The sequence below is a fragment of the Vipera ursinii genome, assembly GCF_947247035.1.
Source record: "Vipera ursinii genome assembly, chromosome: Z".
NCBI classification, from domain to species: Eukaryota; Metazoa; Chordata; class Lepidosauria; order Squamata; family Viperidae; genus Vipera; species Vipera ursinii.
In genome coordinates, this window is record NC_139517.1 from 82,325,342 (window position 1) to 82,342,184 (window position 16,843).

General features: G+C 36.5%; 1 protein-coding gene across 1 annotated transcript in view; it reads left to right on the plus strand.

The window, feature by feature from the left end:
• Positions 1–16,587, plus strand: part of NEK10 (NIMA related kinase 10) — a 126,442-nt gene extending 109,855 nt beyond the window's left edge. The window contains exons 34-38 of the mRNA XM_083376121.1: positions 4,895–5,005; positions 6,551–6,662; positions 14,621–14,673; positions 14,757–14,812; positions 16,455–16,587. Of these exons, the coding sequence (XP_083232247.1) occupies positions 4,895–5,005; positions 6,551–6,662; positions 14,621–14,673; positions 14,757–14,812; positions 16,455–16,503 (381 nt within the window). The 3' untranslated portion in view covers positions 16,504–16,587. The remainder of the gene's footprint in view (positions 1–4,894; positions 5,006–6,550; positions 6,663–14,620; positions 14,674–14,756; positions 14,813–16,454) is intronic.
• The last annotated feature ends 256 nt before the right edge of the window (positions 16,588–16,843 follow it).

Below are 16,843 nucleotides of genomic sequence, written 5' to 3' on the forward strand. Positions count from 1 at the left end.
GAAGAGGAAGGCATTACAAAAGAGTAAGCAGGCACACAATGGGAAATACACACAGAGAGTAATATGCTTGTGCCATCATCTGCAACCATGCTAAGCAAACATCTTGGTGTATTTATTCCCCCTTGTATGCCTGTTTATTCTCTTGTAATACCTTTGCTCCAATCTCTCCACTTTATGAGAAGATGTGGAGAAAACGTCGTGATTTTTGTAGGCATTCCCCCTCTCCGCAGATTGTTCCATCAAGTCAGAATATGAGCATGATCAAGGGGTATTAGTGTGTTATGGGCTCTGGAAAAGCTATACAAAAACAAGGCTTGTTCAGTGATGTTTTATAGTGTGGGTGTATAGTTTAAGGTATCCATAAAGCTTTAAAAAAAACAAAGAGAAATGGTAGTACATGTATTTAGCGAATATCTGTGCAATTGGTCATCATAGACACTCATACAAAAAACTAATAGCTTTTTCCTAATAAGATAGCATGCCTTATCCAGTGGAACTGAAGTTGGAGAGGTTGGTTTGCTATGGGTAAGTATGCTGGTTTGAAAAACAAAGGAATAGAAAGAATAGCTGGTACTGTTTATCTAGAAATAACTAGTTGGGCCCCATGTTCTGCTCTGTACACACTGCCCTTGAAAAAGAGCGTGCATATCCATACTAGCCAGTGTTCAAACCCAGATCTGCTAAGAGACAGAAAGAATGCTTTAGTATATTATTACAGGTACTTGTTTCAGTTGGAATTTATTCTGAAAGGGTTAAATTGATTTGCTGTTGATTAGAAAGATAGTGGAATGAGGATACAGAGGTCTAAGAAAACAAGGAAAATTTTATGAACAAATTGCTGTCTTTCAGAAAGGAAAATGTGCAAGACAGTATAATTTGTTCTATTTTTGTGGGCTGTCACTTATTTAGCACTACACATGATTCACTAAACCATTTTATTCTGCACAAGAGTTTTCCTCGTTCCTACTAATTGCTGTGTACATTTCGCCACAAGCTTGTGTAAACAATGCATTATGAACTCTAGCTGATCAGATTATATGGGCTGAAGAAAAATATCCTGATTCACTCCTCATTGTGCTAGGTGATTTCAACAATGCTAACTTAAGCCAAGAGCTACCAAAATACTTTCAGCATGTCAACTGTCTAACTAGAGCAGGGGTCAGCAACCTGAAACAGTGAAAGAGCCACTCGGAACTGGTTCCCTCACAAAAGGAAAAACTGGGAGCCGCAAAAAATATGTGCGCATATGTGTACATACATGCGTGCATGTGCAGAACAGGGTTTGACTGAAGAGTGGAGCCAAGGCGAGATATGCACCTACCCTGCATATTTGAATTGATTGGTTGAACTTTTTTAGTCCCACTTTTTTTTGGGGGGGCTGCATATGGCAGAGGACCGGGAGCCGCAGGAGACGGCTGAAAGAGCCGCATGCGGCTCCGGAGCCGCGGGTTGCAGATCTGTGCACTAGAGGCAAGAATACATTAGACCACTGCTACACAACACTAAAAGATGCTTATCAGTCTTTTCCACAAGCAGCTATGGGACACTCTGATCATTGTATGATTCACCTTATACTTGTTTATAGACAAAGGGTGAAAACCACAAAACCAACAATTAAATCAGTGAAGACTTGGACTGAGGAGGCAAAGCTAAAACCACAGGCTTGCTTTGACTGCACTGATTGGAAAGTTTTTGAAGATACCTCTGCAGACTTGGATGAACTTACAGATACTGTAACATCATATGTTAACTTTTGTGAAGATCTATGTGTGTACCAACCAGGAACTTGCGAATATACAGTTACAATAAGCCTTGGTTCACAACTAAACTCAAGCAATTACGTCATACCAAAGAGGAAGCCTACAGGAAAAAAGAATACTGTACAGTCAAGCCAGAAATATATTAACAAGGGAGATTAGAGCAGCAAAAAGAAGCTACTCTGAAAAGCTAAGGAATCAATTCTCAGTAAATGATCCAGCAAATATGTGGAAAACTCTTAAAAATATCACCAGCTACAGCAAATCTTCTCTCCATGCTGAAGGAAATTGACAGCTGGCAGATGACCTGAATGTATTTTACTGTAGGTTTGAGAGGAAACCACTGTCACCTAGCTGCACCATCCCCATCTCAGATACACCAAGAACAGCCATACCTCCTACAACTGACCCCATCCCCTTGAGTCCCCCGGCTTTGGTGATCACAGAAAATGATGTGTAAGGTCTATTTCACAAACAAAAGCCTGGAATAGCACCAGGCCCACATAAGATAACTCCTTCTTGTTTGAAAACTTGTGCTGATCAATTGGCCCCCATCTTCACCCGAATCTTTAATAAACCACTAGAGATGTGCTATGTTCCTTCTTGCTTCAAATGCTGTACTATCATCCCAGTGCCAAAGAAATCCTCCATCAAAGAACTGAACGACTACAGACTGGTTGCTCTGACATCCATAGTTATGAAAACCTTTGAAAGGTTAGTGCTGGCCCACCTGAAAACCATCACAGATCCACTATTAGACCCCTTGCGATTTGCCTACTGAGCAAATAGATCAGTAGATGATGCTGTTAATATGGCTCTGCACTATATTCTACAACATCTTGAATCTCCAAAGATCTATGCAAGGGTCCTGTTTGTAGATTTCAGTTTGGCATTCAATCCTAACATTCCAGATGTTCTTCTCACTAAACCAAATCAGCTAGCCATGCCTGACCACACCTGTAAGAGGATCATAAGCTTTCTATCAGACAGGAAGCAGCAAGTGAAGCTAGGCAAAATCACATCAGATACTTGTACAATTAGCACAGCCCCCTCCCCAGGGCTGTATGCTCTCTCCACCTTTCTCTACATACCAATGACTGCATCTCAAAATATCCCTCTGTTAAAGCACTGAAGTTTGCAGATGATACAACAATGATTGGCCTCATTCAAGACAACAATGAATCAGCATTCAGATGGGAGTTTGAACCATGCCTTGTGGTGTGGCTGGAACAATCTTGAGTTGAACACACTCAAAACTATAGAAATGATAGTAGACTTTAGGAGAAACCCTACTATTCAAGGTACTGGTAATGGTGTTCAAAGCCCTCCATGGCATGGGGCCGGAGTACCTTAGGGAACATCTGCTGCTGGCATCAAGCTCCCTGCGCCCTGTGCGTGCCCACAGAGAGGGCCTCCTCAGGGTGTCACCGATCAGAGAATGTCGATTGGTGGCCCCCAGGGGGAGATCCTTCTCTGTGGGCGCTCCGGAGCTGTGGAATCAGTTACCGGTAGAGCTCCGGATGGTGCCCGATCTTCGCTCCTTTCGTCGCGATCTCAAGACGTTTTTGTTTGTACAAGCCAGCCTAGCCTGATGGGGATTGGTGGGGTTTTTTATTTTTTGTATTTTTAATTTTATCTTTGGGGTTTTATAATTGTATATTAATTGTTTTAACTTGGGCAATCATTTAATCTATTTTTAATGTTTGTATTTTGTATTTTACTTTTGCCCTGTGAACCACCCTGAGTCCTCAGGGAGAAGGGTGGTATAGAAATATTATTAAATTAAATTAAATTAAATTAAATTAAATTCTACAACCTCTTACAATACTAGACAACACAGTATCAACAGTAGAGACCTTCAAGTTTCTGGGTTCTATAATATCTCAAGATTTAAAATGGACACTTAACATCAAAAATATCATCAAAAAAGCACAACAAAGAATACTCTTCCTGCGCCAACTCAGAAAGCTCAGACTACCCAAGGAGCTGCTGATAGTTCTACAAAGGAATTAATGAGTCTGTCATTTGGACCTCTATAACTGTCTGGTTTAGAACTGCAACCAAACAAGACAGACACAGACTTCAATGAATAGTTAGAACTGCAGAAAAAACAATTACTACCAGCCTGCCTTCCGCTGAGGACCTGTATACTGCACGAGCAAGAAAGACCTGTGAAAATACTTACAGACCCCTCACATCCTGTACATAAACTATTTCAACTTCTTCCCTCAATACGACGCCACAGGGCATTGCACACCAGAATGACTAGACATAAGGTTAGTTTTTTTCTTCAAGCCATCACTCTGCTTAACAACTAATTCATACAACAATGTCAAAATAATAAAGTGTATTACTATGATACTCCTCATCTTTCCTATTATCTATCCTTATCTTCTTATGACTATAACTTGTTGCTTGTATCTTACAATTTATATTGTGGGGTTTTTTTGGTACCCTAGTATGATTTATGTTGTTTGCTTAGCTAGTACTCTATGACTATCACTAAGTGTTGCATTTTATGATTTATGATGAAGTGTTGTATTTCACAATTTATGATGAATGTATTTTCATGTTGTATATGATCATGATTACCACTATTACTTGTATGTACACTGAGAGCTTATGCACCGGAAACAAATTCCTTGTGTGTCCAACCACACTTGGCCAATAAAGAATTCTATTCTAAAGAATTCTATTATCAGATAGTTATAATTTCTTGTATCAGTTTGTACATTGGATATTTTGCATTTAAAAGTACTTTTGTACTTCGTACATTTTATAGTTGCCTGAAACTCCACAGTTTTACTGTTGCTCTATTAGGCAACCATGAAAAAGTTGCTGCTGTTTAGTCCAGAGAAATAGGAGCAGTGATACTAAGATATATAACTTGCAATAGTTCATGGGATTAGTGACCTTGTATACATGAAATGCTTTGAATGGTGCATTGTACTTAATAAATCAGAAGTAATAGGAAGGTAAATACATGCTAAATAGTATAAAATATTTTTTTCCATCTAGAAAAGTTACCTGCTGTTTTTCTTGTTGCTTTGTTAGTTTAGATTGGTTAATTATGCTGTTTTTGTTAACATACAAAAGTATAAAGTGCTATGACAAATGTTTTCTGCATTTTCAAACAGCTGCCACCAACTCTGCATTGCAATTTGAAAAGAAGAATTGTCGAGAGATTCAAGAAATCTTTATTCAGTCAGCAGAGTAATCCATGTAATTTGAAATCTGAGATTAAAAAGGTATAGTATTCAAAAGGATACTTCCACAATTATGGATTTTTTTCCTTATTATTTGAAATGTGGGCCTTATATTCAGAGGAATTGAAGCATTTTCAAGTTTAAGATGTTCAGCATTTAAAACACTTCATGTTTTATTCAGAATAAGTGGGGACTCAAATTATTATTTAAAGAATGTCTGAACTTAATTTATATGTATTTATAACAAACATTTAGTATGATGCTTAAACAGGATTTAATTACTGTTTTATGAGATAAGCCATTTTAAAGTTTGGAGCCTGTTTCTAAATCCTCATCTCTTCATATTATTCAGCAGAAAATTCAGTAGGAACTTATGAGAAATAACTTAAGTATTACATAACAAACTATTACACCCACTTTGATTCCTTCCTTTTATATTTACATCTTCTTTTCTATTTAAACAAATTTCCTCTCCTCAAATAATAAAGTCCAATCCCAGTAAAAAAAATTAAACATTACCAAAAATAATCATTAAAAATCACCAAAATAGCAGCCCATTAATTGTTATAAAAACCAATGTAAGTTTTACTAAGTTTATTATTTCAAATTTGAATCCTTCCTTATATATTTTATATCTCTATTTCTATTTAAACAATTTCTCCAATTTCCTCTCTTTAAATAGTCAGTCCCAATCCCTCTTTTTATCTCTTTTCTCCAAATTCATGTCTTCATTGTCTGAACCCTTTTGTAATTTCTGTATGGCAACTCTATTTGATCAATTTTGCAAATCCAATGCATAAAAATAATCCACATTGCTGTTCTGATTTACTATTTATATATCATATATCAATTTACATTTTTAAACTATCATCTGATTTCATCTATTATTTCCATCTCTTACTTGTAACCTGTAATTTTTAAATCCAACTATAAGTCCATTTTCACTTTTATTCAGTAGGGCTTGTTCTTCTTCATTAACACCTTCTGATCCATTACAGAGTTAAATAGTTTAAAAACTGCACTCACTTATCCATCATTGCTTTTAATGTAACCATCTGATGCATTTTGGCATCCAACTTCAAAGTCAAAGTATTAACAAAATGAATTTTTCAATGAGAAAGGATCCTTTTATTTTTATGAATCTTCCTTTAAATAAATCTATTTGAACTTTTAATTCATTTAAAACATTTAAATCAACACTCTAATCAAAGTTTTGCTGTATATTCCAAAAAGAAAATTCTTACAAAACTTTAGGCATGTATTTTTTTCATGATCAATTGGAGGAGGAGTCACCCAGTAAATAAAACCAGACTTGCAAATTTTCAATCTTTAACAAAGAATTTTTTTCACCCTCAGGAAGAAATCTCTATATTTTTTTCTCTCCATCCTATATTCTCATGGATAATACAATATAATTGTATTATGCTTGGAGTTAAACCATATCATGTCTACGATAGAATTATGTGTATTATGTGTGTTCAACTTGATTTCCATTTTAGAATAGATCTCTAGTGCTAATTATTTTCTGGTGAAACGTTTATGAAATGAAGAAAATAGAGTTTTCAGTTTTGTTTGATCTTTTTTTAGATACTTCAAGGTTCCCCAGAGTTGATTGAGCCTAATTTTTTGACGTCAGATTGTCATTTGTTGCTTCACTCTTCAAGTGGCAGTACTTTAGTTAATTTAGATGACAGACCTGGTAAGTCTAGCAAAAAACACATTGCTTTGTAGTTATTTATGTTGATAATTCCCAGCAAACATGAATAATTATTAATAAAAGCTCATTTAGACCAACAGGGGTTCAAGTGTCTTCTGTGGACCAAACCAGTATTTTTTTTCTATCCTTTATATAGCAACTGCAGTGTACTTGGTTGATCATAATCATCAAAGATCTGGTAGTAATATCCCATTTTGAATCATCTAATTTGAAAATAACGCACATTAACTATGTGTGTTCACCATGTATATTGACAGCTATCTTCTAGTTACACATGATGGTTCTATTCCACTAACTTTATGAACTTTCCTAAGAAAGTCCTATTCATTAATACCCTCTTCAGCCTACTCTAGCAAACTCCTCTTTCAAATCTGTTAATCATGAATTACAATCCATCTAGTTGCATGGCTGATTTAACTATGATTGTACGTATATGGATGTTTTCTTTAGGATGATTTGAAATTGTAATAAATTCACAAACCTTTTATCTAATTTTTATTTGAAACTTGTAAGTTGGCAAGTATTTTTTTTTCCAAAAATTTCCAAGAAGACCTTAATGTTAAATTCATCTGAGTCCCATCTCTCTTTTGTATCTCCTTTGGGGGGCATTGTAGAACATATAACAGAATAACAAAGTTGGAAGGTACCTTGGAGATCATCTAGTCCAACCCCCTGCTCAGGCAAGAAACCCTTTACCATTTCAGACAAATGGTTGTCCAACCTCTTCTTAAAAACTTTCAGTGTTGGAGCACTCATAACTTCTGGAGGCAAGTCATTACACTGATTAATTATTCTGTCAGGAATTTTTTCCTTAGAACTAGGTTGCTTCTCTCCTTGATTAATGTATAATATTATATAATATTCAAAGTCCTTAATTTATTATTGCTTTGGACTTAATATAATTAGAATGCCTCTTATAACCAAGCATTCACAACAGAATGTAAACAATTTTTTTTCAAGGACAAAGAGAGTAGAAGTTCCATTACAAATTAACAGAGGAAGCTAAGACAAAGATTTTTACAGCAGAGAGTAAAAGAAGAGGGGAAATGAGTTTCCATTCCCCTTTAAAATAGAAAGACAATATATACAAAAATAAAATGAAGCAATGAGTTCTTTTAGAAAAATGAGTAAAATACAAAATCTCTCAAGAGTAAAAAATCTGGTATAAATCAGATCAAATAACTTTCACTGCAAAAACAAAGCAAAACAAGAAACAAAAAAACCCCATGCTGCTGACTTCCTTATGGTAAAAGGTGAAGTATTTGAAAGCTGAGAAATAAGATGATGAAGGTTTACATTTGTAATAAAGCAAAAGGGATAAGCAAATAAACATTCACCCAGGTTATTAACAATTAAGCTTCAAAAAGTGATATTAAAAACAGAGATTGCCTAACAATATAAACAGCTGCAAAAAAGATGCACACCCAACTCTCTGGCTGCACTTACCGATAGTTGAAATCATCTAGATTTCTCTTCTCAGGCAAGTACCTGGGAGTTATCATGGTCATTCTTAGTTACTCATTTTCAAATCTATGGAGCCGGCTTTGGCAGCAGGGTCAGATGTGAATAGAACAGAACAGAATAGAATAACAGAGTTGGAAGGGACCTTGGAGGTCTCCTAGTCCAGCCCACTGCTCAAGCAGAAAACCCACATACCATTTCAGACAAATGCCTGTCCATTCTCTTCTTAAAAACTTCCAGTGCTGGAGCATTCACCACTTCTGAAGGAAGATTGTTCCACTGATTAATTGTTCTAATTGTAAGGAAGTTTCTCCTGAGTTCTAGGTTGCTTCTCTCCTTGACTAATTTCCATCCATTGCTTCTTGTCCTGCTTTCAGGTGCTTTGGAGAATAGTTTGATTCCCTCTTCTTTGTGGCAACCCCTGAGATATTGGAACACTGCTATCTTGTCATCCCTAGTCCTTCTTTTCATTACCCAATTCCAGCAACTGTTCTTTATAGGTTTTAGCATCCAGTCCCTGATCCTTTTTGTTGCTCTTCTCTGTACTCTTTCTAGAGTCTTGACATCTTTTTTACATTGTGGTGACCAAAACTGGATATAGTATTCCAAGTGTGGCCTTGTTTTGTTGGCATGGAGAAAAAAACAACTCACTGTTCAGTGTGCCATTTTCTGGGGTTGCTTTAGCAGCAACTCCACCTCTGAATACAGTGTGGTATTGTTCTAGGATTAACCTTTATTGTATGTATTCATTTAAGAAGTCCAAGAAGGTTTTTGCTCATATATCATATTGCGTTTGATTAAACATTTTATTGCTTTATTTTATACATAATGTGTTTCCTCTTATATAAATCATTGTGGGAATTATATTAGAGGGCATCATATATGTGTTCCCAGTAAATCACCAATAATGACAATACAAAAATAAACATCATAAAATTCTATTTTTATACAGTAGAGAAAAACAGTCACTTTCTGCACAGTTTCTCCTCAAAGCATCCCACCTTGTATTTCTTTTAATTGCTTTGAACTATAGCTACAGAGTTAGAGCTTTGGGTCAGGACTCAGTTTCAAATTCGCACTCATTTGTTAAATCCTATATCTATAGACTAGAGAACAATATCACTCATACATAGAACAGTCACAATATCACTCATGCATAGAACAGACACAATATCACTCATACATAGAACAGTCACAGTATAGTTGCTTTCCAAATCATCCCACTTGTATTTCTCTTCATTGTTTTGAACTATAGGTATGGAGAAAGAGCCTTGATCAGGACCCAATATCAAAGGGCCACTCATTTGTAAAAGGCTGAAGCTAATCACTATCTCTCATCTTAAATAGTTTGAAAAAAGAGGGAAGCATGTAACTTACCTTAAATTTTTAAAAAATTAGGAGCTATATTGCAGCAAACCAAGTCACCTTTTCAAATTATATCCCTATTGGCAACATACTTCCAACTTTCAGACATGATTTGTTTTAATCTTCCCCCAGAATATCAAATATTAAACTAGAAATATTATTTGAAAAACATGGACTGTACCCAAGGTTACACTATACATGCTTGTATGTAATTAATTTATGCCTGTTCAGGAAACAAATATAATAAAATGTTTGAGAGCTTAGTATTAGGCTAATTTCCCAAGAAGCTTGGGAAATTTTGAAAAGTGAGGTAATAAAAGCCCAGTCTAGCACAATACCAACAAAGAAGAAAAATAACAGCTTTCAAAAGAAACCACATGGCTGCATAAAGAACTCTCTGATAAATTGAAAGACAAAAAGGACAGGTATAAAAAGTGGAAAGGGGGGCACATAATTAAGGCAGAATATCAGCAAATAGCCCGAGCTGCAAAGATGAAGTGAGGAAAGCTAAGGCTCAAAATGTACTAAGGCTTGCGACCAAAGTCAAAAATAACAAAAAAAAGCTTCTTTCAACATGTAAAAAACAAGAAAAAAGGTTAAGGAAATGATTGGTCCATTAGTGGGGGAAAGTGGTAAGAAGGTGACAAGCAGCAGGGAGAAAGCAGAACTATTTAACTCATTTTTTGCATCTGTCTTTGCACAAAGGGAAAAACCAGTCCAACCTATAAAAAACAGTACCATAAAAACAAATTAGAAGTTAAGATATGCAAAAACATGGTAAGTGAGTACCGGTCCAGCCTAGACAAGCTGAAATCACTAGGACCATATGGATTACACCCCAAGTTTCTCAAGGAACTAGCAGATGTGATCTCAGAACCATTGAACTATATTTTTCAAAGATCCTGGAGCACTGGGGAACTACCAGAGGACTGGAAAACAGCTGATGTAGTTCCCATCTTCAAAAAAGGAGAAAAAATAGATCCAGGAAACTACAGACCTATCAGCCTGACTTCAATGAAGTCAAAAGAGAAGATTTTTGGAAAAGCTAATCAAACAGTGAATCAGTGAATACCTAGAGGCAAACAAAGTCATTTCGAAAAGCCAACATGGGTTTGTCAAAAACAGATCATGCCAAACAAATCTTATTGCATTCTTTGACCAAGTGACAAAATTAATGGACCAGAGCAATGGTGTGGATATAATTTACTTGGACTTCAGTAAGGGATTTGATAAAGTAGATCACAACCTACTACTTGATAAGATAGAAAAATGTAGAAAAATGTGGGTTAGACAGCATGACCACCAGACGGATTTGTAACTGGCTGACCGGCTGTACTCAGGGTATGGTTCTCAATGGAACTGCATCTACATGGAGGGAAGTGTGTAATAGAGCCTCAGGGCTCTATTTTGGGCCCAGTGCTCTTCAACATCTTCATCAATGATTTGGACCAGGGGGATACATGGGGAACTCATCAAATTTGCAGACAACACCAAGCTGGCAGGAATAGCCAACACTCCAGAAGGTAGGCTTAAGGTATAGGAGGATCTGGACAGACTTGAACAGTGGGTGCTATCTAACAAAATGAAATTCAATGGTGAAAAAAGTAAGGTTCTACATTTAGGCAGGAAAAATCAAATGCACAGGTATAGTATAGGTGGTACCTTGCTCAATAGTAGTAACTGTGAGAGGAATCTTGGAGTCCTAGTGGACACTCACTTAAATATGAGCCAGCAGTGTGGTGCAGCTGCCAAAAAAGCCAACACAGTGTTAGGCTGCATTAACAGAGAGATAGAATCAAGATCACGTGAAGTATTAATATCACTATACAATGCCTTGGTAAGGTCACATTTAGAATACTGCATCCAATTTTGGTCACCATGATGTAAAAAGATGTTGAGACTCTAGAAAGAGTACAGAGAAGAGCAACAAAGATAATTAAGGGACTGGAGGATAAACCATATAAGGAATGGTTGCTGGAATTGGGTATGTCTAGTTTAATGAAGAGAAGGGCGAGGGATGACATGATAGCACTGTTCCAATATGTCAGGGGCTGCCCCAAAGAAGAGGGAGTCAAGCTATTCTCCAAAGTGCCTGAAAGCAGGACAAGAAGCAACGGATGGAAAATTATCAAGGAGAGAAGCAACCTAGAACTAAGGAGAAATTTCCTTACAGTTAGAACAATTAATCAGTGGAACAACCTGCCTCCAGAAGCGGTGAATGCTCCAACACTGGAAGTTTTTAAGAAGAGACTGGACAGCCATTTGTCTGAAATGATATAGGGTTTCCTGCCTGAGCAGGGGGTTAGACTAGAAGATCTCCAAGGTCCCTTCCACCTTTATTATTACTATCATCATCATGATATAAACATGAAAATAACAGTAATATAATCAGATGGGATGTTAGGAAGCTTAAAAAATGTTGGGATGGCGTAAGAAGTTTAATATGAACAAAAATGTTGGACAAGGAGAGCAGCAGAGCAAAAACTGCAACAGAAAAAATTGAAAAGCAAGGAAAATAACTGCAGTGTTCAACCTGGAGCATTTATGGTAAAATATAGAATGAGTAGGTAAAAGTATAAAACTTAGCAACAAGTATAACAATTAAATGCATAATGTTATGAGGAACACTTTCAAACATCAAGAGCAGAGAAGGATCACAGTTGGAAAGACCAGAAAACAAACAGTTTATTATGAATCTGTTGTAAGTTAGTTAACATAATTTTTATTTATTTAATTTTTATGCTGCCCATCTCACTGATACTGCAGCAAGTCTGGATAGTTTACAGTTTTGAAAGGTTCTGTGCATTTTGCTTTTGTATTAAAGGTTTTCATAGCCCTTTATATAATGAAATGTGCTGAAAGAATTTAAACACCCAGCATTTTATTCCACTTGTGGGAGATAACAAAAATAGCAGAAAGGCCTGTCTTGCTTATAGTTCTTTTCTGTGCTCAAGTATCATGTTGACTTCTGTTTGCAAGAGTCCTGAACTTTTAGGACTTTCAGGAATGATGAGCCTTAAAAGAGCAAAGAGTTTTCTCCTGCATTGTTTTCTTGTGAGATGCTCTCGTTTCAAAACAGTATGATTGACTCCCCTTTCTCTTAACTTTTAGAGCAGTGTTAAAATGCACCTTTTAAACTTGGTTTTTAGGATCTTTTAAGAACATGAAGTTCTAGTACCCCTTTACAAAGCTTTAGTAAGACCTCACTTGGAATACTGCATCCAGTTCTGTTCACCACAATATAAAACGATGTTGAGATTCTAGAAAGAGTGCAGAAAAGAGCAATAAGAATAATTACAGGGCTGGAGGCTAAAACATTTAAATAACAGTTACAGTCTTGTTGAAAGAAAAATCTTCATCAAGGTCCAGTCCAAGCTGGGAATAATCAAAATGGAGACTGCTTTAGAAAGAAGGTTGTAGTTTATTGAAGAGGAGAGCCAGACAGAAAGATGGCTCTGGGAAAGCTGACCACATATAGTAGGGAGTGGTGGGTTTTTATACCTTTTTAAGTTTTTGTTTGGAGTTGTTCCTATGGCATGAACTTTGACCTGAGTCTGGTGGTGGGTTAATCCTATTATGTCCCAAAGGTCATATCCTGCTTCCCTGTGGCTGTGGCTATAGCTGATGACTGTTGGATTTTTGGTGTGAGGGATTGTTGATTCTAGGGATCTTTGTCTTTCTAATCCAAGCTTCCTGGCTCCAATCTTTCTGACAAGATTATCTGCATTTCTTCAGATCTGGTTTCTGTTTGGGGCAGAATGACTTGGGGAGAGGGGGTTGGTTTCTGCCTTTAAGATCCTTTGGGGAAATATATTCTGCCTTTTAAATATTTCCCAAAATATTTCTTTCTCTGGATTCTTCCCACAGTCTAATGCAAAGAAGGACTAGGGGAGACATGATAGCAGTGTTCCAATATTTGAGAGGCTTCTACAAAGACATGAGGGTAAAACTAAAACATAATGGATGGAAACTAACCAATGAGAGAAACAACCTAGAATTAAGGAGAAATTTCCTAATGGAGAGAGCAGTCAACCAATGGAGTAGTTTGCCTTCAGAAATTGTGAGTGTTCCATCACTGGAGGCTTTCAAAAAGAGACTGGACAACATCAATCTTAAATGGTATCTCCTGCTCGAGCAATATCTTTGTGGCTTTTGGTTTGAGTAAGATGCTACTCCCTCATCTACCAGGGCTCTAAACCTACAAGAGACTGCTGCCTTGCATTCTCTTTAAAGCAGGGGTGTCAAACTCAATTTCATTGAGGGCCGCATCAGCATTGCGGTTACCCTCAGGGGGCCGGGTGGGTATGGCCAGGGTGGGCATGGCCTACTGGGTGGGTGTGGCTAGAGTGCGTATGGCCTACTGGGTGGGCATGGTCAGCTCTACATTGTTCGCATCAAGGGTGCCTATGGCAGCCTGGGCAGGAGTGGGACAGATCTGAGGGTCTCTGGCAGAAGGAGGGTCTTTGGGCCAGGGCCAAGGCATTGGGGGCCATTCCCTCACTGTTTCCAGGATGGCTTCACGGGCCATATGAAACCACTTGACGGGCCAGATCCAGCCCCCGGGCCTTGTGTTTGACATGTCTGCTTTAAAGGAACACTTGTGGCCTACTTGCCATCTCTTTGTTCTTTGCTATGCTTGTCATCTCTGCTCTTTGCAGAGCTATCTTTAATCTACTATTCTTCCAACAGGCTGTTTTCTGATGTAACTATCTTTACTCCATCATACCTCTTCAAGCTAGTGAATATAAAGATTAAGCTAATATTTTTATTTTTAACACTTTTGTAATTACAAAAAGAGATCAAACAACCACCTTGGGAGAAAACATACAACTGTCCTAATAACAAGAATGGCAATTAATTAAAAGAAAGGAAGAATTCAAAACTTCTAAACTAGTACTTTTGAAATAAACATACATTTGAACCTCTTAATCATAGAGAAGATCTATATCTAAAAACAGCTCAGTTTGTAACACCCAATATTTTCTTATCATTTCTACATTATTCCATAATGTTCTATTTTAAACAAGCTTTTTGTTGAAAAAATGTTCTTTTTATACAAATTTATATAAATATCTGTTAAATTATCGAACTTTATCTCATTTAATTACTTATAGGTCTTCTTGGAGCTTTTGACATGGATGAAGGAATGACATATGAACAAATGCAGGTTAGTCTTTATTTTTGGAATCGTAAGCAATTTTTAGGTCTTTTGAAAACTTATAATAAAACTTAATATACTTCATTTTTTAGACTATAATTGAAGAGGTTCTGGAGGAATGTGGATATTACAATTTTACCTCAAGCAGGTGAGTTTCATTTCAAAAGGAAATATTAAAGTGAGATGAAGTTATTGAATACAAGCATTAATTCTTTTTCTAATGACAAGTCATATTAAACTTAATAAGGTAAAGATTTTCCTATCAGTCATGTCCAACTCTAGGGCATGGTGCTTAGCTCCCTTTCTTGGCTGAGAGAGCCAGCATTTTCTGAAGACAATTTCTGTGGTCATATGGTCCACATCGCTATGTGCTATAGAGCACATGAATCGCTGTTACCTTCCCATCAAAGTGGTACCTATTAATCTACTTTGCATTTACATGCTTTCAAACTATTAGTTGGGCAGGAGCTGGGGAAAGTAACAGGAGCTCACCCCTGTTGTGCAGAACTTGGGAGTTGAACTTGGGCTGTCAGCTCTGCAGCTGACAAGCTCAGCATTTTTAACCACAGAGCCATTGCACCCCCTTATTAAGCTTAATATAATGCATCATTTAATTGAATGCAGGTAAGTGATAGTTACAACTAATATGTAAGATTTGGATTATATTTCCACAGGAAAATAGCCCAATACTTCACTGTAGTTTCCTCTCATTTCTTCTCTCCCTGTAAAGCCAATTTTCGGATTTTTTAAAATAAAACCAGTAAAAGAATGTATTCAGTCTTTTTAGACAAAAACAAAACTTTCTGATAAGAATATGCATTAACCTAGTTAGCACATTTGAAAGAGTTTGCACAAATAAAACCAGCATAAGAAAGCAAAAGGATATAAAACAAAACTGTTTGGAAAAATCTGTCATTTAATTTAATTTAATTTAATTTAATAATATTTCTATAACGCCCTTCTCCCGAAGGACTCAGGGCGGTGAACAGGGCAAGAATAAAAATACAGGATTACAAAAGTTAAAAGTCATGAACCTGTTATTCTGATCTCAGCAAGTACTACTCTTCTCCACCCATCCCTGATAACTACTGCAACCTCTGACTTCCCATTAGGATTGGTGTACACTAGAAGTTAATCAGAGAATCTTATTAATCAACCATATTAAAATGAGTCTCAGTGAATGATCAAAACTCTAGATACAGAATCAAGATCACTGATCCAGTTAACCTGAAATTGTGAATTATGCTTGGCAGAATCTCTCAGAGATCAGAATTTGAGATATCAACCAAAATTAACTTTTTAACTGAAGGGGCTATGCATGAGATAATCTGCTTGGAATTGATATAGTTTAGAATTAGCTCCCTAATCAATGAAACTAAAATATAAAGAACAGAATGTTTAGTAATCAAATTGTCATTTTACATAATAAAGCTGAATATATGCTCATGGCTCACACTTCTGAGGTAGAAAAAGCATCCTCGGATGCCTAGTTCTTAAGATTTTGTTTAGAAAAAGTTGCTGCATATTGAACACTCTAACCAAAATAGATTGTTGAATGCCTTGCAAAATCATTTTGTCTATGCTTTCTACTAATTCTAGACTTTCTACTAATTTTCAGCAAGGTAGACAGTGCTGTATCTCAGATGAGAAGATCATAACCTGACCTACCCATGACTCATCTCTTTTATATTCCAGTTTAGTAGCATGAGATTTAATCTGACTCAAAATGAAAATGCTATTAATTTTTTTATTCCATTAAACAAATAATTACAGCTCTTAAATCTTTTTAGGTATCATTGCTATCCATGGGAAGCAAGAAATCATCCAGCCAGAAGATGAGCACCTAGAATTCTGATTACATTGGCAGATTTTCTAATAAGGTCTAATGTCTTGACTTTAGCTGTTATTTTCTGACTGCTAAAGGAAAACACTGCATAAAACATGACAAAAGGAAACACACACAGGAAAGAGAAATCATTCAAATCTTCTGTGTCGCTTACAGACAATCAACCAAGTAGTAGAACTATAGTACATATCTCTGACAGTAGGTATATGTAATATAGTTTTGGTGTCAAGATATGGTTTGTGCAAAATGTAAACATTCTTTCAGGTACTTCCATTAAGGTGACAATGCACGGCTCTAGCCCATTCTTGATTTTTGGAATGGCCTGTTGAATAC